The sequence below is a fragment of the Balearica regulorum genome, chromosome 26 (genome assembly GCF_011004875.1).
Source record: "Balearica regulorum gibbericeps isolate bBalReg1 chromosome 26, bBalReg1.pri, whole genome shotgun sequence".
In the NCBI taxonomy this organism is placed as follows: Eukaryota; Metazoa; Chordata; class Aves; order Gruiformes; family Gruidae; genus Balearica; species Balearica regulorum.
In genome coordinates, this window is record NC_046209.1 from 5,446,780 (window position 1) to 5,469,790 (window position 23,011).

Here is a 23,011-nt window from a genome sequence, read left to right on the forward strand (position 1 = left end):
TGCTTAAGTGTGACATCTGCAAATACTCTGGTGTACTCTCCTCTGTTTCTGTAGAATTTTTGTCCTTGGAGGACAGTTCAAACATAAGTTGCCTAGCTCTTAGTGCAAGCTATACTATCACTCTTAAGCCTCTTGAGGAGCCCAGGTATTAGCTTCCACTGTTTAGCAGGCATTGCACTCCTTTCTGCCCTCTCTGCAGAGGCCTTTTGAAATGTTATATGTATTTTGTAATGATATCATACATTCTAACAACACTTTTAATTCCTAGTTCAGCAATTCAGGCTGGGAATCCTGCGTTTATCTTCCCTCCAGAATAAATGACACTTGCTCTTTTTCTGTTTCAGGAGGAACTAAGGGGATTTTGTGGGCAATGACCTGTTTACTTCTGTGGCTGTAATACTGTTTTAGTTTAGAAGAAAGCTAAAATAAACAAAACAAATGACTAGAAAAATCATTTTCAGTTTGCAGCCTTGATATGTCTGGGAACAGAGTTTATAATTAAGAACAATATACACAACTTCTCTTTATCATTCTTTTTTTCTTGACTGCAGTAACAAAGAACAACGTCTTTATGCCATCAAGCTTCTGTGAACCCTCTACAGGGAACTCTGATTCGGAACCAGGTGAGCTTCCTCATTTTTCTGCTTTTTCTCAGCAAACTGCTGTCAGTCTGTCACAATCCAAAGTACTCTGATACTTCAAAAGTAAGGCCCTATCTGGGAGAATGGAGGTGGTGATGGTTCTGATTTTACAGCTGTTCTCTTGCTCACTTCATTGCTTGATCTCATGCTTGCTGGAGGTAATTAAAATAAAAAAATACCAAAATTCTTAAATTCTTCAGGAGTGGTGGTGGAAGACTGCAGTATAACTCTATGCCCACCTGTTAACCTCAAGATAAAACTTAAATGAAAATTTCCCTTATCTACTTTGGATACTGGTTTTTTGATACTGAAAATCAAATCAACCGCGATCTGTGGTCATGATGTTCAACCATGATCTGTGAACCCTGTGTTGACAGTACTGCTCGTTTTGTTAATCGCCATTGTTCTGCGGTTTGGTAGTGTTGGTATCACTGTAGCACATTGTTACCTTATGCTTAAATGGCATGAGAATAATGAAATACAGTAAGATGGTAAGGTGCTGAGTTGTCTTATTCTGAGTGCAGCCATTGTGCCCCTAAAAGGAAACATTTTATAATTATACTCTGGAAGTTCGTAGGAATTCATTTTGTAATAGCTGTGGATTTATGAATATTATTTTTTGAGATTTTGGTATTTTATCTAAAAGCTTTAACTGTAGTTAGGCAAAGGAATTTCTTTTACTTTCATACTATAAAAACATAAGGTAAAAGTAAACGGAAACAAGAAACTTATGCTATGCAATTAAGTTTAACTTAGTTTATGGTAGCAGTTGGGTGCTTGCTAGCAGCTGTCATATTCAGTCATACTTTTGATTGTCCCTTCTTTAGTTTGATTCTCACTTAAAATTACTGTTACGTACTTCTATTAAACCTCTAAGTCCTTTACAGAAGGAACTCCATTTCTCTTGTGAAAACAGTCTGTTTCATGTTTTTCCTGAAAAAGAATTTTGTATTTTTTTTTTCTTGCAACAACTTGTGTTTCTGTCTTTGAGATGTATATTTGCTGTGATGATCACTGGAAATTCAGATTTCTTTTGGGAAAAGGGAATTGGTTCTTTGGAAATCTCCTTATGACTTTGGATATTTCTAAAACTTGTGGGTTGTTACAATGGGAAGAGCTTGAGGAATTTTGTGACTGACTGAATGTATGTAGTATGTTATGGCTAAGTCCTTGTAATTTTGTATTTTGCTTCTAGAGGAAAAGAGCAGTGGATTCCGGCTGAAGCCACCAATACTGATCCATGGTCAGGCACCTAGTGCAGGTGAGTTCAATGTTTTATGCAGCAGTGTATAGAAACCAGTTCAAGCATTTTACTTATTTAGGAGTTGCCCCAAACTGCTATTGTAACTGGGAGATGGCAGTACCTGTGTTTATGCAGAAAAAAATCTTGTATTCTCCAGAGCAGTTATGCCTGTATCCACTGTGCAATGTCTATACTCATATCTAAATTCTGGCTTGGATTGGTCATGCATTTCTGAAATGTATCTCCTAGTTGTCTCTGGTTAGCCTGCTTTGATTCAGTTCTTAGAGTAGTCCTGGGCTCTGAACTCGGTTGCTTTGGTAGCAAAGTGGAAGAAAAAGGGTGCTCCAGGAATGCCCTTAAAAAGTTCAGTGGGCGCTCAGTCTGGGAGCAGGCCAGAGCAACGTCTGAAGGGTTGTTTGCTCCCCACTTCTCTCCTTCACTTTTGACGATAGTGTAGATGTCGGGTCCTTGGTCCTGCCGGTTCAGCTGTACAGTTTGGCTCTTACTGAGTTTTCTGGTAGCTGATGTCTTTCCCATACTGGCTAGGTCTACATCAATATTACAGCTCCTTAGGAGTTTGAGGAAAAAATGAAACTATTTTGGTAATGGAAGTTTATTATTTGTTATAAATATATATATGGAAACTTATTTTGTTGGCAGGGAGAGTAGGAAATTTAAAAAAGAACAAGCTTTTTTGAGCTGACATATGAACGTTTGAACTTTGATAGTTGTTGTGTTTCAGTGGTTATTGTGTCCTTTGAATATGGGTGGCCTGAAATGGAACTAGTTGCAGAATATTCAACTGAGTTGCTGTGAATAACTTCTGTGGCAATACTTCATTGGATCAAGAGTTTGTCTTTGTTTTGCTCAGTGAAGAAAAACTGAACCTTCTGGGATTGCCATAACCTTCTAGAATTGACGTTAGCTTTTTTGTGTTGGTTGGTTCATTTTTTTTATTAAGTTGTTTAAGGTCAGTTGGCTTTTTGAATCAGAGGGGAATTAAAGAGTTGGGAGTGCTCTGTATCGCTGTAGCAAACCAACAAGGCTAGGTTAATTCAAAAAGCCATAAGGTTGTTAAATGAAACAACATCTAAGATTACACTACCAAGACATTTGATTGCATGAAGAATGGCAAAAAAAAATATCATCATTTACCACTATTTGTAAACAACTTCATTGGAAGGAGAAAAGACTTGGAATGCATAGTTGAATAACATGTCAGTTGAATAAGCAGGATTGCTTGTGTACTGTTCATTTCATGTATTTTGACTTTTATTTCTGAGTCATTGTCATAAACTTTCCTTCTATGTTTTTGTGGGTAAGGTAGACAATATATTTTAAAGTGTCTTTTAAGGTTATGAAGTTGTCTTTGCTATTTGGACTAATTCTATTTTGAGACTGAGGGATGGGAAAGAAGGGAGTGGAAGCTCTTTAAATGCCTGGTTTTCCATTGTATGTTCTGTTGGGAAGCAATTATAGAGAATCATAGAACCCCCGACTGGTTTGGGGTGGAAGGGACCTCACAGCCCATCCAGTTCAAACCCCCTGCCATGGGCAGGGACACCCTCCACTAGCCCAGGTTGCCCAAAGCCCCATCCAACCTGGCCTTGAACACTGCCAGGGAGCCAGGAGCAGCCACAGCTTCTCTGGACAACCTGTGCCAGGGCCTCCCCACTGTCATGGTAAAGAATTCCTTCCTTAGATCTAATCTCAATCTACCCTCTTTCAGTTTAGAGATTAATCAGAAAATCAGATGAAGTTGAATTTTTCAACTTTAAAGCTTTATAGCTCTTGAAAAAAGTTTGTACTTGCAGGTCTCCCTAGCCAGAAACCGAAGGAACAGCAGCGAAGTGTGCTACGTCCAGCAGTATTACAGGCGCCACAGCCAAAAGCTTTCTCGCAGATAGGTAAATAATGCTTTTGCTTTCTAGAATACTGCGGGGAGAGAACAAAAATACAAAATCTGTTCAGTGTAGTGTTTTGGGTTTAGTCAGCATCTGCCTTTGTTTTTTCTAGGTTTCTCCTTTCAGAAGAGAAACATCTTAAATGTTAAGTATATCTGTGTTACATAAGGGGTAACACAGTTGAACCTTCAGTTTTTGTGTAGGATGACTGTCTGACGTTGCCACGCATCCAACTTTCGTGTAGTCCGTGCTTGGTTTTTGGAATAAAAACACTTTTAAGGGTGTGGATTGACAATCTCAAATGGTGGTGTTGACCATGGTGTAATAAGCTACAGCTGATCAACTGAGCAGTAGTGGTAGACTTCAGCTACTGCTCAGTGATTTAAAATGCCTAAATCACTAGGAGGTGCCTCTAGGCTTGGGAACCGTTTTGGAGTTGGGACTTTGAGATACACTTTTAATTCTTAGTTTGGTCATGTGTGTTATGTTTATTGTATTGTTAGGGAATTTGATATAGCTAATAGAAATAGGCTTGACTAAACCTGGAAGTTAAGGAAAAGCTGTTCAAGGTGTCCACGTCTCCTAAACTCCAACACTTCCCCAGCCACCCTGCCTTTTGTTGTTTGGAAGTTCAGTTGGACTAAAACAGAAGCAACTTGAGTTAACACTGAGTCTGGCATAGAACCAAACGTTTCTAGCTTGATTTCTTGGCATGTCTGTTGGCACAGATTGGACTCTACAGAGGACTTAATATTGGGGTAGAAATTTTCAGTGGGAGTTCAGTATGTAAGTAGCTAGATCAGTCCAAAGAAGAGTCCTGCTGGCTGTGAACAGTATTAGATTGGAGCAGGGTGGTTGCTTGAAGTTGCATGTGCTGAAGTCCCTGCAGCATTTGTATAGATTAAGTGACTTTTTGCTGACTTGATTTTCTGCATTTGAAATTTTGATTCTGCTAAGAATTGCTGAATCGTGGTCCTCATGTCACTTGCAAAATACTATGGGAACTCTGTAGTTTACATCACAGTGTTTCATGGACTTAAACACGAAAACAGCATGCAATTTGCTATGGAAAACTTCCTACTTTTAGGACCATCTAAGTATCTAGAGAATTTATGTCACTTTGTCATTCCTTGTTGCAGTTCTCAGCAGTGGCACCAATGGTGTAAATATCCCGCCAGATTCTGCGGCCACATCAGAATCACTAAGTAATGCAACACTGAAAAGTTCTGACTCTGAAGACAAGGTGAGTTGGAAAAGGATTGGAAGGACACTCAAGGTGATGAACTTTAAAATAGTATTCTCTGACTGGAGCCTTTTTGTTTAGTAATGAGTGCAGTTTCATTGGTGATAGCCCCCTTATGTATCCGTACTATGGTAGTACACTTTAGATGTAGTTGTAGATTTTGTACTGTCCTAATATTATGCTATATTTATCTTTACTAACTCAGGAACTGTAACAAAGATTTACTGAATCCTCAGTTTAGGATGTTTTTTCATACCTATTTTCCCTCACAAAATATAAAAAATTGCTCAGTTCTACTCCCACTGGTTCCTTTTAGTCCTTCTAGCTTTATTTCTGTCTTGTTTAAAATCTTACTGCTGCTTGAGTGATGCCATCCCTCCTATATATATTGAATTCCTGTAATTTGGGTGTCCTGGTTCAGTGATAGTCAAATACTGCTTTTTCATCTGATCAGGTTGTGTAAAGAAATAAATCTTCCTCTTACAGGTTCATCTCTTACCCTGTGTGCAGGGAGTGGGTCAGAGTAGGGAATTGTCTTCTGTGAGTGGGGGGAAAAAAGCCATCTCCTCCAGTGACTGTCACCAGATCTGACTGGTGCTGCTGTGAGGCCAGAGACTAGGGAGCATTTACTAAATTCCTGTTCCCATCTGAAAAGGCCTTGGTTTTGTGCTGGGTGAACTGAGTGGTTTGTTGCACATGTTCAGTCTTCTCAGACTGCCTAGTGAAAAAGTGATCCCTTGTCCATAGATGATGGCTTTACTGGTGTTGTCTTGATTTCTAACAATTGAATATGGAATGGTGATGAGAAACGTGAGCTGTGCAGAGATCAATACTTGTTGGTTTTTACTTTAGCAAGGTCTTTGACATGGATGGTCTCCAGTATTTTTGCCATAGTCAAATTGGAGAGAGATGTACTGGTTGGGCAGAATTTAAAGTGGGTGGAAAATTGGCTGAACCAGCAAGCTTCAAGGGTAGCAGTCAGTGGTTCTAAGTCTGGGCAGCCGGTTGCTGGAGGCATTCCTCTGGGGCTGGTACTGAGGTCAGTGCTAGTTCATGTTTACATGAACAACCTGACAAGGTGGGGTGAATCTTGTTAAGTTTGTAGATGCCAGTAGACTGAGGGAAGGGGGAAATGGTCAATATGTTGGAAGGCAGGGCTGTTCAGAGGAATCTCAGCAGGCTGGAAAAATGAGCCAAGAGAAACCAACTGATGGCCAACAAATGCAGTCCTGTGCCTAGGGTGAGATAACCCATGTGTCACAAGGACTGGAGAGTGACTGGAAAGCAGCTATGCAGACAAGTGCTTGGAGATCTGGTGTTGCATGAAGGATGCAGAGACAAGTTTTCATGTACAGAATTTATTAGCAGGGTCTGTAGCTGATAGTATTATTTCTAAGGGTGACAGTTATTTTGGTTTGGAGGAGAGGAGAGCAAAAGGGGAAGGAAGAAGGGAAAACTTCCCATGGGACAGCCAGGAAGACGACAGGGGTTCCCCAGACAGGCATCTTCTCACTGGGTGTCCTCTCCAGTGGAGCAGGTAGTGTCCCATAGTACCCTTCCTATAGTAATTATGTAGTTTTCATCAGGATATGCTCAAACTTCCTGCTGTTGGGGTTTTATCTACTTAGGATGCTGTTAATGCTGAGCATGCTTCGATGAGGGGCAGCTGCTATGTGTTCATTAGTCGTTAGGCTTTGTGCATGCATATTGTTGGGTCTTCTAATGTAAATCAAAAGCCATAGGGTAGGAAATTAGGAGAAGGGGAGGGAGTGATTCCCATGCTAGTTGTAATTGCTTCCCAACATGACTAAAGGATTTGCAGGTGCAAGGCCCTGAGTATAAAGGGATGAGAACTATAGTGTGAGAATAGGGGAAGACACTGCTATGGCAGCTGCAGTAAAAGGTTACAGAGCCGCTAACAGAAAGCAGGCTGCAGAGGTGCAGAATAGAAGATGATCCTTAGCAGGACAAAAGGATGTACTGGGCTACTTTAAGACTGTAGCCATTAGGTTCAGAAGAGTGATTATTCCCCTTTACTTGCCACTGGTAGGTGACATCAGGAGTGGTGTGTATATTTTGGGGCTTGCCAGTATGTGAAAGACACACAGCACAAAGGTGACTAGTGACTGAAGCACATGTCTGATGAGAGTGTGAAAAAGCTGAGTATGTTCTGCTTGGGCTAGGGGTGAGGGAATTGAGTTGTTTTCCTTAACTGTCTAGTAGTGGGCTGTAGCAAGATACAATGAGACTTGGAAGAGCTTACGAAACAAATGAGAGACTGCAAGTGCAGGGAGGGAGGATTCCAGTTGGGTATTAGGACAGATTTATCATATTTAGTGCAGTTGAATATTGAACCAGGCTACCAAACTGTAAAACTGCCATCCTTGGATATTTTTTGAGACTTGACTACATGAGGTCTCAGGTAGCCTGGCATAATTTTGAAGTTGATGTTGCTTTGAGCATGGTTTGGACCAAATGGTTATTAGAGATCCCCTTGAACCTTAACTATTCTGTGATTTGTTAAGATGCTCTAATAAACAGAGGAAATCTTTAAATGCAAAATTTGCCTTGTAGCCCTAGAGATATTATTGACTTGTTATTTGTTGTGGTTTAACCCCAGGCAGTGACTAAGCACCACACATCTCTCCCTGTTCCCCCCCTGCAAGGGGATGGGGAAGAGAATAGGGAAAAAACCCTCATGAGCTGAGATAGGCAGTTTAATAGGATAACAAAGGAAGAGAATAATAATATATATAAAACAAGGGATGCACAAATGCAGGCTTACCACCTGTGGAGGACAAAAACCCCACTGATGCCCAGTCTGATTCTGGGCAGTGATTCTGCCTCCTGGCTAAGCCCCCAATTATATGCTGAGCATGACATCATATGGTCTGGAATATCCCTTTGGTCATTGGGGTCAGCTCTCCCAACTTCTTGTGCACTCCCAGCCTCCTCACTGGTGGGGTGGGGTGAGAAGCAGAAAAGGCCTTGATGCTGTGTAAGCACTGCTCAGCAGGAACAAAAACATCCCTGTGTCATCAGCACTGTTTTCAGCATGAATCCACAACATAGCTCCATGCTAGCAGCTAAGAAGAAAATTAACTCTAGCCCAGCCAAAACCAGCACATAATTGTAAATGACTGTGTGACTCACAATGTTGTAATGTGTTTTTTGTTTAAAGAAACTCAATTACCTAGGCTAAAGTTTTCATTTTCTTTTCTTTAGGCAGGAGAATGTCAGAAAAAAGAGTCCAACAATACTTCAGATGATGACAGCTGTGAGAAGGCGGAACTAAATGCACAACAAGCATTTGTATTTGGGCAAAACTTAAGAGATAGGGTTAAGGTAAACATGTGTTTGTTATCTTGACTATGAGTTGATGTATATAAGCGAGTATAAGCAGCAGTGAAACAGATCACTTGTTGGCATGAGCATTACACACTGTTTATGAAGTACTTAGAAGCTACTATATTAACGGGGTTAAAACCTACACGTACATGTGCAAAATTAGAACTGTGAACACTGGCTGTTTAGTAAAACTGGCCTTCCTGACTCTGAATGAATGAATTCTGTTTAGTAGTGTAAGAAGCTTCTTCAAAAATAAATACATCTACTGCAATCATAGGTAACACTTAAAGCTCAGTGCAATGTAATGTTTTCTCTTACCCTTTGGGTCAGAATTGAGTTGAAATGTGTTCCTAAGTCTCGGTTGCATGGGAGGATCTTAACAGAAGGGTGAGAAAATAAAAATAGGACAGCCTGGGTTCAAACCTGTGCATGAAGTAATTGAGTTGGATTGTTAGTACCTCCTGTTGAAGACAGGTTTGAGCAGGTTTCCTGGTGTAACAGAAGAAAGTGTAATACTGGGACGTAGGCTTATATTGTTTTATTGTAGAAAGTATGTGTGGATGGAACTTCGTCTTGGGAAAGAATGAGCAGAAAATTTTGTGGTCAGTAGTTAAAACTGTCCGTACATACTTGCTCTTTTTATAGCTAGGAGATGAAAGCGATGAAACTGCTGATGTGCAGAATGCTGGCCTTCCTACATCAGACGTACCTTCTGCAACGAATTATTTTCTACAGTACATCAGTTCCAGGTGAGACTACAGGAAAACCTGTAGGACAGTTTTCCTTCTTCTGTGTTCAAAATTATTTGTGATTCTGCTCTTTACTGGATGCAGGGCTTATACTGGGTCAGTGGGAACCCAGGTTTCTGAAGAATGAGGTGGCAAACTTCAGATCTGAGGGAATCTTCAATCATCTGGTCAAGGGAGATGCATTTGACACCATTTATTTGGCCAGGTCCTCACCAAAGCCTCTGTAGAAAACTAACAAGCATAAGAAGAGAGAAGTCTTCTCATGAGTGATTAGAAAGAAACAGTGATGGAATAAATTGGCACTATCAATAGAATCCTCTATTGGTGGTGTTCAATATGTTTCATATACGATATGGATAAAGAGAAGAACAGTTAAAGAAAGTTGTCTGTTCATGATAAGCTTTTCAGAGCAATAGAAATGGCCCATATGGATAAGCAGGAACCTAACTGTGGGAGGTCTTTGAGAGAATTTCTGATAAGTTAATAGCATCAGAGGAAACTTGATGTAGGTATACGTAAAGTGAGGCAGCCAGGAGAAAACTGTACTAATTCTATATATACCGTGATGAACTCTGAACTGACAGCCTTCACCTAAGGCTAAGTTGTCGATGTGGCTCTGAAAATGTTAGCTCAGTAGTGGTAAAAAAAAATAAATCGAGTAGTTTTACAGAAAGAGTAGAAAACAAAAGAATTTATTACTACACAGAGCTGTGAATTCAACTAATAACTGGAAAAGCATGGGGAGCAAATCCCATGGAGAGCAATAAAGTAGAGCGACATATCTGCTCCTGGAAGAACCTGAATTGCCGAACATTTGAGGCCTTGAAATAATTGTGGGAAAAGCACCAGTGTGTGCTTGCCTTGTCCTTATATTCTGCATTTTTAAGACCCTGTTGTTCACCACGAAGTAGGCACTAGACAGTTTTGCAGTCTTAATCCCTTTTGACATTGAGCTTTCCGGATGATGCACTGGAGAGTTGGAGAATGCCACAGAGTGACTGTGGATGCCAGGTCAATGCCTTTCCAGAGACATGGTCAGATGTCATTAATCAGATTTGGCAGACAATAACTTCTAACATGTGGTCTTCAAATACTGGAAAACTTGTCTTTCAACTTGTATGACATCTACTGCCATATTTCGACTGAGTCTTCACTTTGGGAGGATTTGTTTGTGCATGGTAGGTCAATTGCCAGAAACCTAGTTTTGGGTTTGCCTTTAAAAAAAAATAAAAAAATCTCTTAAGTGGAGTTGGCTCTGGTTTTTAGCTGAGATGGCAAGACATTATGGCAATCAACTTGTAAAAGGAAATTTCCTCCCTTTGTGTAACACACTACCGGTCCTTTAAAAATTATAAATGTCCTAGATTGCCTGGCAGTTATTGGTAGATCTTACTGAGTTCCCAGATGGCATTTGGAGCTCAGAACTGTGATATTTAATTCCCTTAGTAGGCAAAACTTTCTTCCCCTGAGGATTTCCTCTGTTCTTTGAATTGCTTTATTCAGAAGTAGCAACTCTACATGCACGGTTCAAAGGTTGATTTGTTTCCATTTGAATCATGTAGTTGTGTATGTGCCTCCATTTTCCAAACTTAGTGAAATGCACGTAGGCTTGATTCCAAGTGATCTACGTTCTGCATGTTCGCTTACTAAGTGTGTTGATGTCAGGGAGGTATGCCTGAAGGGAAGGCAGATGAACAATGACTTGTTACGTTTTTGAGTCAGTAAAATAGTGAAGCTATTGTCCTTCCTAAATGGGATTTAAAAATCTGTTAATAAAATGCCACAGGGAGGAGAATGCTTATTCTAGAAGGAAGATGTGAGGGGTGAAACTTGATTGTGAAACTTCCTGGGGAGGCTGCAGCATTGCAGCTAGTCTAATAAAAGGCATTACTTATCCCTGCTGCCTTTGCTTCAGTTATGATACTGCAAGTCTTTCTTTCAATTCTTTCCCTTTCTGAGAAAACTGACCTAAAAATGTGTAGTGGTTCAAGTTTGTGCATGTTGAATACTGTCTAAAAAAAAAGTATGTTACATGATGAAACAGTAAGGCCTCACTTAGCATTCAACATTGCTTAATACATAATTAGATATCCAAAGGGAAGATATTTAGTAACAAAATCATTTGTAATCTTTGAGAGAATTCTCATTCTGTAAAACCAGTATGTGCTCTCATGTTACTAAGTTGAATTAATTTTTGCTTATGTTTCTGTGTCAACCAGTGCTTAATTTTTAAAGCTAGTGACAATCACTTGCTTTTTCGGGAATTTTATCAGTAGAAGATAAACAGATACTGTCCTGACTTAACACCAAACAAAACCAGGGGTTTTTTTTGTTTGTTTGTTTTTCAGTGTAGAGAACTCTACAAACAGTGCAGATGCATCTAGCAATAAGTTTGTTTTCGGACAGAACATGAGTGAGCGAGTCCTAGTGAGTATCCATTGTGTATGAAATGTTGTAATTTTGTGAGTAGTTTGTTACAGATTGTCACTCAGGAATTTTGAGAACCTTTAATTATACTTGTCACTGGAGCACAGTTTTCTTTCAGTGATTTCCCTTGTAGGTAACTTATTTTTGAGTGCAGTGTGGGGGTTTCATTATGAGCTATTGTCTGCCACAGCAGCGCTCTCCAGGATTTCCCTGCCAAGCTTTACCAGCGTAAGGAGATTTGAGTGCCTTCTGTCGTGCACGTGGTTCTCAAGTCCAGGCACTTCATGGCACAGCTTGCTGCTTTAAATGGCTTCTTCAATATAAGTATTTAAGGGTGTTTTATGTTTGCTGTCCTTCAAATTGAGAAAAGGTCAGTGATGTGACCCCTCAGCGGTGGGATTTCGAGTCCAGCAGTAAGGCAGCTGCCTTAGTACTGAGGTATGATTCAGGAAATTCTCTGCTTATTGTGTACCAACCTAAGGTATAACTTCTAGTGCCTCGCTGTTTCCTACTCTTGTTCTTACTGCTCTGCTGGTACAAAAGGGAAACACATAATGCTGTGTGTTCATACCTGTCCAACCACCGAGCAAGGAGTTCAGTCAAATATGCCTTCGGTTGAACTGTAGTTGAAATTGGTTTGCTGCTTTGAACATAACTTCAAAATAAGAGTTGAAATTTGGTTTTGGTTCAGGGGAAAATAATTTGAACTGGTTTTCAGGTTATGCTCCACTCAGTTCCTTGGCTGGGGTAGTAGGATAGCTTTTTGCTGGGGGATTCTTCTTTTGCGGTATGGTTTGTAAACACTGGGGCTTCACTCAGTAATTGATCACTAGTCTTGTTCTGCAGAATTAGCGTATGCTTTCTCTCTTCTGTTTACCTGCTCTTCTTTTTGCAATAGAGTCCACCAAAATCAAATGAGGGTAGTACAGAGAGTAATAAGGAGAATGCTGCTACAGAGTCGGGGTCTGAATCGTCTTCTCAGGAAGCCACACCAGAGAAAGGTGAAAAACAAAATATTATTTTAGGAATCGTAGTTAATCCTGTTTAAATGATGGAATTTTTCAATATCATGCTACTTTATGAAAACATAACATTTTTATGTTGCCGTTACTGTCTCCTGTAACTAAAGATATGGGCTAGGAGTGGGAGGTGATGTGCTGGATGCTATGGAGTGTCTTGTCCTTTTGTCTTTTAATATTAAACATGTACAGGCTACATTGTCTTTTTTTCGTGGTCATTCTGTGGTATTGGGAGTATCTTCGGCAGAATGAAAGTAGAGGGAACTAACAGAGCAATTACTTGGACCTACAGGCTGTAGAAGAAATAAGGCAAACTGTTTTTTAACAATTCTATTATACTTCCAGTGACTGAATGTCCGAGTCAAATGTATATTGCATTGAGTGGGTGCACCAAATGTGTTGCTTGAACCAAGAACTGTTTGCTGGATTCTAGACTTCTGTGACTCCTTAGATTGGCAAGATTTTCTGGAAATTTTGGGAGTTATGGGTTTTCTCCAGCGAACTCTTGCAAGCCAAAATGAAAGTGGAAAATGAATTGTGCTGTACAAGTGTAGGCACAGCTGTATAGCTGGTGGCAGTATCAGTACTGCTAGAGCACCTACAGATACATAGGTCTCCATGTGTTAGCAAAGGTTTTGAAATATTGTATGTAGGGACAAAATTTTTCAATAACTTACCTCCTCTGTCCCTTGTGTCTTGTGCTTTTAAAACAAGTCTTAAAAGACAAGCTTTAACTTCTGCTTTAAACTTCAGTCCTGTTTTCCAATGTTCTGTTAATGTCTGTCTTTTGTACTTTATTCTCTAAATTCTGGTATACTTGGGAGACCTTTATAAATCATACATAATTACATGCTAATCATTCTCAAACTTTCAAAATGTTGTTCAGCTAATAATGTTTCAGAGTCACTGGCAGAGTCTGCAGCAGCCTATACTAAAGCAACAGCCAGGAAGTGTTTATTAGCGAAGGTAGAAGTGATTACTGGGGAGGAAGCGGAAAGTAATGTGTTGCAGGTAAGAAACGGATAAAATAGAGGAGCTTTGAGTTTATGGGGATTCATATGGATGTCCAGCGAATGCACACCACCTGACTCCCTACAACTCAGCCATCCTCTATGTCTTTAATGTATTTTCTCGTGTTAAAATGCAAACTTTGGATATTTGTTATCAGATCCTTACTTTGTTGTTTCTTAATTTCTCCTTTCTGAATAAACTTTAGTGTTTGGGCCATCCAGACAAATCTTAAGCATACTCTCCTGAATCAATCACATAAAAGCTTATGTGTCATGCAGAGGAATTATTTGAAGAAAATGAAAATGAACTCAGTATTTTTAAGTTCTTTAATTATTGTACTACTGAAGATTTTTTAAACTCAGAGTGGACTATTATGCCAGCAATCTGGTTTCTTTCTTGCGTAGCAGAAACCATAAAACAGTACTTGGGAATATGTCTTGAGGTACTTAATTTAATTAGTGACGTTTTGGAAGGATATTCAGTCCTGACTTAGACTTCTCATTTAAATCATGATTTATTTAACATTGTAGTTATTCATTAACTTAAATATGCTTGTTAACTTCAGTATGTCCTTAAGAAAAATGTGCAGGGTTTTCATGTAAAACTAAGTGATATATATTTTTTCCTCCTCTCTCTGTCCTCCAATTATAGTTTTTTCTTGAGATCTTTAAGTTTCTCAGCACCTGAACTGCATTATGTTTTTTTAAGGATAGCTTTTTGCTCTTACGGACAAGCTGGGTTATTCTGACACCAGATAGATGCACTGTGTCAGTAACTAATGCATGGATATCAGTTGCACTTGTCCTACAAAATAGTAATCTGTAATGTTTGTCATCTCGGACTTCTCTTTACCAGACGTGAATGGCCTTTAAATAGGTGTTCTGGTACTTCTCTGTTTCTATGTAATTCAGAAACTCCTGGATGCTTCCTGGGGGATATAAAGTAGAGATATTTGGCAGGGCAAGAGAAAGGGAGCTTTTCTCGGAAGCAGGAGCAGTCCTACCATGAGAAAGTACAAAAGGCATACTTTTTTCAAACTGATGAACCAGGAAGGCAGGGAAAAATACCTCTTGTTTATTTATGACTCTGGGTCAGGCTTTGAGTTAATAATGAGCTAACTTTGTTTGTTCATCCTTTCTTCCTTAATACAGGAAGAATTTTGCTTTGCTTTCATTGTGCTGGGTCTTCCCAGCAACAAATATCAGCCTCAGTGGTGCAAAGTGCACCTAAGACTTAAAAGAATTGACTGATTTAAGACTATAGATAATTCTTACCCAGTCTCTATCACAGTAAGTTTCCTCTGTGGAAGTTTGTACCTCATCTGAAAATTGTTCTTGTTGTTTGATCTTGAACACAGGTATCCATTAAGAATATATAGTGTCTGTTAATAAAACCATAGGAAACCAGACAGCATATTTTTGAGGAACTTATTGCAAAACAGGAGTACTTTGGTTTCCACAGCTATAAACAGTTTAAAATTCCAATATAAAATCTGAATTTTCTTTAACTAGCTCTAGGTGACTAAATAGGAAATATATTATTACTTCAGTCAACCACTGTGTATATATTTTTCTGTTACAGATTCAGTGCAAGCTGTTTGTATTTGATAAAATCTCTCAGTCTTGGGTGGAAAGAGGGCGAGGACTTCTGAGACTCAATGATATGGCCTCCACAGATGATGGAACATTACAGTCTCGGCTGGGTAAGAGGAACCAGGGGAAATGAGGTACTAGATGACAGTCCTGTTTTCATAGGATGCTTCCATGGCACGCAGCAGCATCGACTTGAGGTTACATCTTAGCTACAGCAACTCAGAAGCAGTTTGGACCTTTTCACATCCTTTTATTGCAGTAAATGTGCCAGTTCCTGCCCCTTCTGCCCCTTACAAAAGCACACTACACTTAGCGACTAGAATATTTGACTAGAGATTTATGGTAATGTTCTTCAGATCTGGGCTCTTTGCTTTTTGGGACGGGGTACTTGTGAGGGAGAAGTCTCTTTGAATAGTGCATGATTGTTCAGACTGGCAGGAATGTGCATTAGCCTGAGATTATCAGCTCGGATCCAACTGCTGGACTCTGTATTAACGTACAGACTAAATATCTTTAGACATGACTGATAATCTTGATTAGCCTACTTTCTTCTGATTAGCAGTTGTGGCAAAATTCCTGTTTTAATGGCTTTCCCATAGTATTCTTTGTAAAGAGACTTAAACATTTACACAATAAAAAGCCATTTTGGCTGTTTTAAGCTTCATGTTGCGTCTTTTTCCACCTAACTAATCTTGTATGTTGGCTTTAGTGATGAGGACTCAGGGGAGTCTCAGGTTAATCTTAAATACCAAGCTCTGGGCTCAGATGCAGATCGATAAAGCCAGTGAGAAGAGTATCCGGATCACTGCCATGGATACAGAGGACCAGGGAGTTAAAGTTTTTCTTATATCAGTGAGTATTGGGTTTTGTTTACATCTTAACCTTCATACCAAGATTGGTGCTTGCTTAAGTTGTAGTTGAGGTAACATTCCCATTCTTCTTTGCACCCTACCTCCTTACCCCCAAACCCTCCCCGAAGACTAGGGGCTTGGCAGACTTTGCTTGTCTGAAAAGCCATACTAGATGTGAAGAAATGCCACATAAAAGGCTGTCCTAGGAAGCCAGATTGTCCAAAGCGTTGACCATGGAGTCATGGGATCTGTTCCACACCTACTGAGACTATAACTGTAGTGTAAGGTTAATGCAAATAATTTTTTTGCTATCAAGGGAAGTAGGCATTTTGTAGATTTCTATGTAACCAAAATTAGATCTACCAGAACTTGTAGCATGGGAAGGCTGTCATTGTCTTATCTACGGTGTGGGTGGATGTATAGGAGCGCACTGGAAGTGAAACAATATCTGTCAAGAACATTGAGTTAGTAGTTAAGGATAACACATTTTAACTTTGACTTTCTTTTAATACAGAGTATTCCAAGCAGTAGCAGAACAGTGAATATGATTTCTGTGCTTGCTAAATGGGGAAACAGCAATCCCAATTAGAATTACTAGAACACTTGGGAGATAAAGTCAGCAAGAAAGAAAGGTCATTCTCTAATGTCTGCAAAGAGCACTTACAGATTTTGAGAGGTCTGAACACATTCTTTTGGCTTACACTGATTGTACACAAGGGGTTGCTAAAGAATTAAGTGTTCTTAGGGATCAGAAATTAAGAGAACAGCAACAAATGGTCAGCTTCCCCTGTGACATTGGGTTTGTAGGACTGGAATCCGGAGTCCCAGAGTGGAACTTAATGATACTGAGTATGTATTGATGAAGAAAAAGCAGTGAAATTAATGGATAAGGTTTTTTCAGCATTTTCCCAGATTTTAAAAGTTTATCTGCCATCAGGTTATTCACTGTTGATTTTAGTGTTAATAAAAAGTGTCTTGTATGGAATAACTTATTAACTACAGCTCATTGCAGGGAAATTGTGCAAATATAGAGGTGACAGATTTAAGTGACAGATGGGGAGGATGGAAACAATATTTATGAAAGAATCTGAGAAGTGGGATTGTTACCTTACAGTTAACTTGAAGTAATGGTATTAGTAGTTAATATGAGGAGTTAATTGACATAGTGAAGACAGTTTCATTGTGTTCGAAGGGAGTTCCCTTTTAAATAATGTCCATTAAATACTTAGTTCAGTAGGCCTAGAAGTTGATTCCATTGAAGGCATGAAGTGGCCATTAACCTTTGAGAGTAAGAGAGAGATTCCTGGATAGGTTGTCACAAATGCTTCCATCTGCTACAACTTTATGTCAGTGCCTCATGAAACAAATTACTTCATTATGATTAACTAAAATGTGAAGTTGAGTGATTGACAAACCTGGAAGAATCTGTGCAAGACAATCTTTTTAATTAAAGATCTTTTTAGCATAAGCTTTTGGGAGGTGTCAGCAGAGCTGTGTGACTCCTGGGTGAAGGTTATATAAAATCAGCTAGTACTGGTTATATTAGCCAGAGAAAGTTGATGCTGAGCGGAGAGGAATATACTCTCACCATCAAAGTTTAGTGTATCTGGCATCTTGCAGTGTATACCACAACCCATTCTGACCTAGCTTGAAAAACCCTACATGAGAAAACTGAAAAGTAGATGGTGAAATTGGGCATGACTGGTGTGTATTACATAAGCAGTGTTTTATTCTAATTCTTTGCACCACTTTCTTGTTTCTGAATATTAAAAAAAAAAATGTAGGCAAGCTCTAAAGATACAGGGCAGTTGTATGCTGCATTACACCATCGGATCTTGGCCTTGCGGAGTAGAGTGGAACAAGAGCAAGAAGTCAAGAATGTAGCACCTGAGCCAGAGGTAACGCAATCAAATGAGGAAGACAGTGATGATGATGTCATTGCACCTTCAGGATCTGTTGGAACTGGTAAGCAAGAAAGATAATGGAATTTCCTCTTTTTTCCATACATCTTTCTCTGTTGTTCTTTAAAGCAGACTGTCCTCTCTGTAGTTCTGTATTATAGATGTACTTCTGGCCTGTTACTTCTCACAGGTGTGTCTGGAATAAGACTCATTGCATGAATTGCCTTTTTGAATGCAACTGTTTCTTGCTACTTCTCCAAACTAGTAAAATGTCCTCTGTGCTGCTTCCATCTGAGTTAGTGTCAGTTTAGCAGAGGTTATCTGTGCTTCAATTAGTTCTAGCTTTGTTTATGAGATTTTTAAGGGGTTGTGAGTTGCATTTTTTCTTCAGCATGGCCGAGGGTTGCACGTGCCCCAAGAAGACTGTCTTGGGCTACTTTCAGCAGGCAGGATCCAGACTGACCCTTGAGTAGTGTGCTATTTGGAAATCAGAAGGTTTAAAATGGGGCACGGAAAGAATGTAATTAATTTTGTTGTACATGAGGAGAACATAATTTTAAAAAAGCATGAGTCTTCAGTTTGAGGAAGGCTTCCTTCTATACTCTTCACTTGGGAATCCTCTGTGTTTTGCTTCCTTACGGCTTACAACATCCCATCTTTGACAGAGACCAGTCCTCTATCCTTATTCACTGCAGGGGAAAAAAAAAAAGAAATGAATGTAAACAAAAGTAGTGAGTGGATTGAAGAGGCTGGAAACTTGAGTGTTTAGGTTCTGGGATGCTACGGGGATCCCCAAGCCAAATTAGTCAAGAACAAAGTTCTGGAGTGGACAGAACTTAATCTGGAGAAGGAAGATGTAAGGGGTGGGGGAGGGAGAACTCTACAGTTCTTGTCTGTCACTGGAATCCTGAATTTGAGACTTCTGTAGCCTTCTCAGGTAGAGTCTCTTATTGTAAGGCAAGAAACAAGAGATTTCTTATGACAAAGAACTGCTTTGTTTGTTTCAGGTCCTAATGAGGAAGGTGATGGGCAGAACGTTGGCAGCACATAGCAGATGTGAGCCGATCTGCTTGCAAGGCTGCTATGAACACCATCTTGCAGGCATCTCTGGATACCCCAGGCCAGCTATTATTTCAGGCAGTGTTGGAAGGCTCCAGGACTTAAGAACTGTGCATCCCTGTTCTGTTTGTTTGGTTTTTTGGTCTGGATCAGTAGATTCCACACAAAAAAAGCAGACTTGGAAACTACCTGAATGTGGTTTGGGACGTGAAAGCTCATCATATTGATGAGCAAAAAAAAAAAAAACCCCCAACAAAAAAACACCAACAAAAACAACAAACATTTCCCCTCATCCTTGTAATTGAAATGGCACATTACAGCTTGTCACAGCTTTTCATTGGGACCTTTTGACTGTTTCTTCAGTAGTTCATGTCTTGCAGGCCTCCAAGATAGAACTTTCCGACACTGTTCCAACTTGAATTCTGCTTTCATAACCCCTACTCTCCCTTACGAGTTTCTGCCACTTGCAGGGAAACTGTGTCCTCACCAGTTCCTACACTCACTGACTGCCCTTTTGGGTTCATTCTCTTTTTGGACTGCAGATGGGACAGATTATATTTTTACCTTTTAATCCCAACGTAGGTTGTGGACACTGTTGTTCCCTGTCTAGTGGGTTTGTAAACAGAGAGAAACAAAACATTGTGGTTCACCAGAAAAGCTTTTTTAATGCGGTAATAAGAGACTTTAAAGTCTACAGGACGTTTTGCTAAATCCTTTTCTTTCTTCCCATTTCATTATTGTTATTTGGGGATTTATATTGTGGTGATACTTTTTTATTTTAGTTTTTCAATAAGATGCTCTTGTCTGTTGAAAAAGTGAAACTATTGTTTTGTACTGTTCTTTTCTGTTACTATTTAAGGGAGAGCTAAGCCACTATATATAATAGATGTTGCATACAATTTTTCTTAGAAAATGATATATTTCTGTGGCTACAGTAAAGTGTAGGAGGCATACAGGTTACACCTTCAGAAAAGTTGATGAGGAAACAGCTGTTAGCCCTTGGAAGACTAAAATAGGCTCATGTAATGAGCTCCGTCAGCCATTAAAATAAATCTGTATAATAAAGCAGCTCTCATTTAATGGCTTGATTCAACAAGCCATTTAAGCACTTGCCTGACTTACTACATGTGAATAATCTTACTGAAGTCAATGCAACTATTCATGCTTAAAGTTGAGTACATTTTTAAATATCTTGCTGAATTAACAGCCTTAAATAGAAAATTAACTTCTAACCCTTCCTGTCCCTGTTCTGTTTCCTGAAGTCTTGCAGCATGAAGAAAAAGGTAATATTGCCAGCTTCGAATAGTTTGGGCTGAAGGATATTGTATTCTGTTCCACCAAAATAAAAGAAAGAATGTGTTTTCCTGTGTGTAATTCTGAAGTACTCCTACTGTAACCGTAATTCACTTTTTGCTTTGGATGTTTTCTAATAATTTGGGCCTTTTGTGTGAAAGTTGAGTTTTATTTTGTTATTAAAACATATGGTATATTCTTGTCCAGCAAAGTTGGAATTTGGTAGTCACTAAGAACAGTGACCAGGTCACTTTCCCTGTAAATTCCCCAAACTGTTCTATTTCCTTTATAAATAGTTTACTGATAGATAATTTCTCACTTGCTTGCTCTTTCTCCTGTAGGTTAAGGAGACCTAAAATGCACCACTTAAAAGAAAATTAAAGGGGAAGAAGCATTTACTGTAGCATGAATTGAAAATGAAACCCCAGGTCGTAGCACTAAAGCAACTTTGAAATTATTCAAATAGCAAAACAGTCCTTATTGCCTCTATTTTAATGAAACACACTTTTCTTCACTGTCAGTCGAATGTGTTTCATTCTGCCTGTTGTCCATTGTTAACCACGGTTGGAGACTTAAGCTGTTGGGGCAGGGGTTGCTTTGCTTTTCTTGATAGCTGGTTGGAGGAACATCTTGGGTTGCTTTTCCAGGGAGCGAAAAGGGCTAATGATCAGCTGTGCCACTGCATTTGTGATCTCTCTGGGTTGTCTGCTCGTGCTTTTTTGCATTTTGGGGTTTTTTTTTCTCCTTAGAGTTATGGGGGTTTTTAACCCTGCACAAACCTATTGATGCGCACCCCTTCTCACGCAGCTCGTTAGCAGATGCATAGCATGTTTCCTAATGCCCACCCACACAATTTCTGTGTCACGAGGTCTGGGGAACTTCTGTATTTTCAAATAAGTGATCTGCATTTTGGATCTTGATCTTTTTACACTGAGATACTCAGATTTAAACTCCTCTTTTCACACAGCCTTGCAGCATAAAGCTGCTTGTTGTCAGCATAAAGAAGATTAATAAGGTGTCCTGGTCAGCAGGACTTGTGGAGCAGCAGGCGTTATTTCCTGGGCCCAAGCTCCATGGGGTCTATGCAGAGTCTCACTTTGAGGTGCTTTACCTAAAACGAAATTGATGGTGCATGAAGATCCAGAAAAATGGAATAAGCATGCTTGCTCTGGGGTTTAGTGGTGATACACAATCACCTACAGCATTCTAAAAAATCTGGCAATTATTTACTGATTCAAATTTTATTTCAGCTGTAAGCTTTGCATATATGTTTATAGTGAAGAGGAAGATATTAGTGCGACCTGCTAACAGAACTGGCCATAGATGGAGTTCCTGCCCTGCCCAACAAGATGTGTTAGGCCAAAGCAAAACTCTTCTTTCACTCTCTGCTTTAAGCCTTAGTAAACTAGAGACAGGTAAAGCCAGATAATACCCATGTGTTTTGAAAGATTTATGTAAGACTGTCATATCAAAATGTACGTATGAACTACATTAAAACTTTTATCAGAAAACAAGCAAACATAACACCCCGAGCCCTGTGCTGTATTTCCTGTGCTGGCCATGGCTGTTGATGACCGGGTTTGCTGCCTTACAACAATCTTCTGCTTGCACCACCCTCCTGCTGCATCTTTGCTCTTAGGTCTGTTGTTAACGTAGGGATGTTGTTAGCAATTACTGTGTATCTTGACTGATGTGGGCACAGCCTTTCAAATTTTCCAGGGGGGAAAAAAAAAAGATACTGAAGAATATAATAAAGTTGAGCACATTTGATGAGGAAAATGTTGCAAGAATGGTGGTGTTACTAAAACAAGAAGTAAACCTCTTATCCATAAGATTACATCCACAGGAAATACAGACATTAAGGTAAGAAACTGTGTGGTTACAACATCTTTCTGTAGTCCCGTTCCCGGTGCATGATGCACTCCTTCAGAGAAGACAGGGCAGGGAAAGATCTAAATAAGCCAGTCCTCAGCAGCCCTCCACTGAAACCAGGCTGGGCGGATGGCCAGATCGCTAGAAGCCTGCAGGAATAAAACCCCAACTCTGTAACGACTCTCCCAGTTTCCTGGTCACGGAGGTATCGATTCCATTGCTTAGGTATTGCTGCCATTAAATGACTGTTCCTAACGTGTCCCATTCTGCAGTTTGGCCTCTTGTTTTCCCAGTGAGTGTAGAAAATGGTTTATTTCCTTTCTAGAAACATGTTGCATATTTGAAAATTTACCATGTTTCCCCATAATCTTCTCTAGTTTTAGGAATTCCAATTATGATAATTGCCATAATTTGTCATGCAAGATGTCATTAAACTGACTTTTCACTGTGTGCTTTTCTCCCCTTGTTCTTTGGTCTTTCTGTGCACTGACATGCTTAAACTGAACTCTAGAGTCCATCATGTGGGTAGTAGATAAACTCAGACAGAATCTTAGAAAGGTATTTTAATTTTCCAGGGTAATCTTTTTTTTTTCCCCCTGTGAGGATTAGCACGGAGCCACAGAGGCGCTAAGAATTGCTAAACTAGTCAATCTTAATTCCTGTCTCCTCTGTTTTGGTACAGGTACCTTGCAAAGAAATGCTCCAAGATAATTTCTGTAAGTCTCTTGTTTAAAGGTAGTATTCAGAGTTTCCTTTCAAGGGCTTAAAGATATGGAAGCTGACCTTGTCATCAAGAACGCTCGTAATTCTGTTGCCAGGGTGGGCAGGGAATGCCTTTTCTAAGGAGATCTGGGAACT

At 39.6% G+C, this 23,011-nt stretch overlaps 1 protein-coding gene across 7 annotated transcripts in view; it reads left to right on the top strand.

Annotated features, from left to right (window-relative positions):
- Positions 1–22,603, top strand: part of RANBP3 (RAN binding protein 3) — a 49,476-nt gene extending 26,873 nt beyond the window's left edge. For 3 of the 7 annotated variants that reach the window (XM_075776422.1, XM_075776426.1, XM_075776424.1), the window contains 13 exons: positions 552–623; positions 1,837–1,902; positions 3,699–3,791; positions 4,928–5,031; positions 8,257–8,376; positions 9,025–9,128; positions 11,477–11,555; positions 12,454–12,556; positions 13,461–13,585; positions 15,167–15,287; positions 15,887–16,029; positions 17,813–17,993; positions 18,937–20,487. In XM_075776422.1, coding sequence (XP_075632537.1) covers positions 552–623; positions 1,837–1,902; positions 3,699–3,791; positions 4,928–5,031; positions 8,257–8,376; positions 9,025–9,128; positions 11,477–11,555; positions 12,454–12,556; positions 13,461–13,585; positions 15,167–15,287; positions 15,887–16,029; positions 17,813–17,993; positions 18,937–18,980 — 1,355 coding nt within the window. In that variant the 3' untranslated portion in view covers positions 18,981–20,487. Of the gene's footprint in view, positions 1–551; positions 624–1,836; positions 1,903–3,698; positions 3,792–4,927; positions 5,032–8,256; positions 8,377–9,024; positions 9,129–11,476; positions 11,556–12,453; positions 12,557–13,460; positions 13,586–15,166; positions 15,288–15,886; positions 16,030–17,812; positions 17,994–18,936 lie in introns of all 7 variants that reach the window. The other 4 variants (XM_075776423.1, XM_075776429.1, XM_075776427.1 and 1 more) reach the window with 3 other exon arrangements.
- Positions 22,604–23,011: the final 408 nt, after the last annotated feature.